General features: G+C 51.2%; 1 protein-coding gene across 1 annotated transcript in view; it reads left to right on the forward strand.

Moving 5' to 3' along the window:
* Window positions 1-553: 553 nt before the first annotated feature.
* Window positions 554-2184, forward strand: part of LOC136064912 (uncharacterized) — a 23063-nt gene continuing 21432 nt past the window's right edge. Inside the window, exon 1 of the mRNA XM_065767367.1 lies at window positions 554-2110. Within this exon, the coding sequence (XP_065623439.1) occupies window positions 554-2110 (1557 nt within the window). The remainder of the gene's footprint in view (window positions 2111-2184) is intronic.

The following is a 2184-nucleotide window of genomic DNA, read 5'->3' on the forward strand; positions in this document are numbered from 1 at the left end:
GATGCCTGGATGATGAACAAGTGGACGGAGGAGATGTAAGAAGGTAATGCTATATAAGGGAAGGGTACCTCTGATAGAAAAGGATCGGAAAACAGGAGAGAGAAAGGATATAGTAGATGGTTGTAGCTCCAGAATTGTAATCCTTGATTATGAATGAAAACATCTCTTCGGACAGAGTACCCATTTTAGTCCGAGAGCACATTAATTCAGCTTCTCACATCAGTGTTGCTGCTTAATACTGTCATTTTCATTACTTGCCTAGCCCTTTCGCCCACTCTCTACAAAATTTATTGTTTTGGGCTCAGTGGGTTCCGAATCCATACCTCCTTGGGCTTGGGCCGCAAAAACTGTCCCCACAATTGGCGCCGTCTGTGGGGAGAGCTTGTGCAAGAGTGAAAGCAACAGTTGATGATGGCAGCACAAGGAGAACAGCAAGCAGAATCCAGGGCATCCCAACACGTAGACCATTTCGCCAACCTAGAGAGGAGACAAAATCGTGAAGGTAGGTACATACAGTGCGCCTTAGCCAGGGCAATCACAGAGCGGAAGTCACATGTCCCATGCAAAGAAGAACCGCGACTTGCAACTGGAGGTAGAGAAACTAAAGAGAGAACAGCGCCATGCAAAGAGGAGACGGGCTTCCTCATACTCTGAGGAGGATCTTGATGATGAGCAAGATGTCTCTTATCAGCACAAGTCCAAGACACCAGCCAGCGAGTCCTACACTTATGAGGAGGAATCCCATCGCAAGAGACAACGTAGAGGTCCATCACACGAGAACATGGAGAACGATGCCATGAACAGAGCTCTGAACCAAATATCTAAGTCGCCCTTCACATGTAGGATAGAGGAGGCCAGACTCCCTCGGCGTTTCAACCAGCCAACGTTTACCATCTATAATGGTAAGACTGACCCCGTGGAGCATGTGAGTCATTTTAACCAAAAGATGGCTGTCTACGCCAGAGACGAAGCCTTGATGTGCAAGGTCTTCCCTTCCAGTCTAGGGCCTGTGGCCATGAGGTGGTTTGACGGTTTGAAGGCAGGCTTCATCAACTCCTTTAAAGAGCTCACTCAGGCATTCTGCTCCCGTTTTGTCACATGCCGAAGAGCGGCCCGGCCCGTCTCTTCCCTGCTATCCTTGTTCATGCAGGAAGGTGAATCCTTGAAGGCATATTCAGACAGGTACTGGGAGATGTTCAATGAGGTGGAAGGTAACAATGATGAAATGGCCCTTAGCACATTCAAGCTCGGTCTCCCTACTGATCACGGTTTGAGGGCATCTCTATCTGGCAAGCCGGTCGCAAACGTGCGTCAGCTAATGGACCGCATAGAGAAATATAAGAGGGTTGAGGAAGACCAGCAGCAGGGTAAGGGAAAGGACAAGGTTATCTCTCAGCAGAGGAGGGATTCGCGGTCGGACCGCTACAATTATAATAAACCGCGAAGGGACTTTGCCGGGCAATCGGGATCGACGAATCCCCAATCGGTCAACGCCGTGTTCAAAGAGCCAGTACACCAGGTCTTGGAAAAGATCAAGAACGAATCCTTCTTCAGGTGGCCGAACAAGATGATAGGGAACCCCGAGAAACGCAACCATAATCTCTACTGCCAATACCATCAAGACCATGGGCATACCACGGAGGATTGTAGGAGTCTGTGGGATCACCTGGACCAACTGGTCCGAGACGGTAAATTGAAACACCTCCTGCACCCCTCCAGTGGCCGAGGGCAGACGGGATCAGGGCCACGCAGAGATGACCTCCCAAAGTCGCCGCTAGGGACTATAAACGTCGTCCTCGCCGCGCCAGGGAGAACAGGATCCTGGCCATCGAAGGTTATGTCAATAGGACGACCACCCGTAGGGGAGTCGGGCCGAGAACCTAAGAGAGCTAAGTCTGATGCCTCGTTGGTCATGGGATTCTCGGACGAAGACATGATTGGCACCACCCAACCCCATGATGACGCGCTAGTTATCACCCTCAGGATAGGAGGGTACGACGTGAAGAGGGTGATGGTGGACCAGGGAAGTGCTGTGGAGGTAATGTACCCAGACCTCTACAGGGGATTAGGCCTAAAGCCCCAGGACCTGACGCCGTATGATTCCCCCCTCGTAAGTTTTGAAGGCCGGCCTGTCGTTCCGAAAGGCCGAATACGCCTACCAGTGCAGTCTGGCGCCGAGATGGT

This window comes from Quercus suber, unplaced genomic scaffold (assembly GCF_002906115.3).
Source record: "Quercus suber isolate HL8 unplaced genomic scaffold, Cork oak 2.0 scaffold_798, whole genome shotgun sequence".
Classification (NCBI taxonomy): domain Eukaryota; kingdom Viridiplantae; phylum Streptophyta; class Magnoliopsida; order Fagales; family Fagaceae; genus Quercus; species Quercus suber.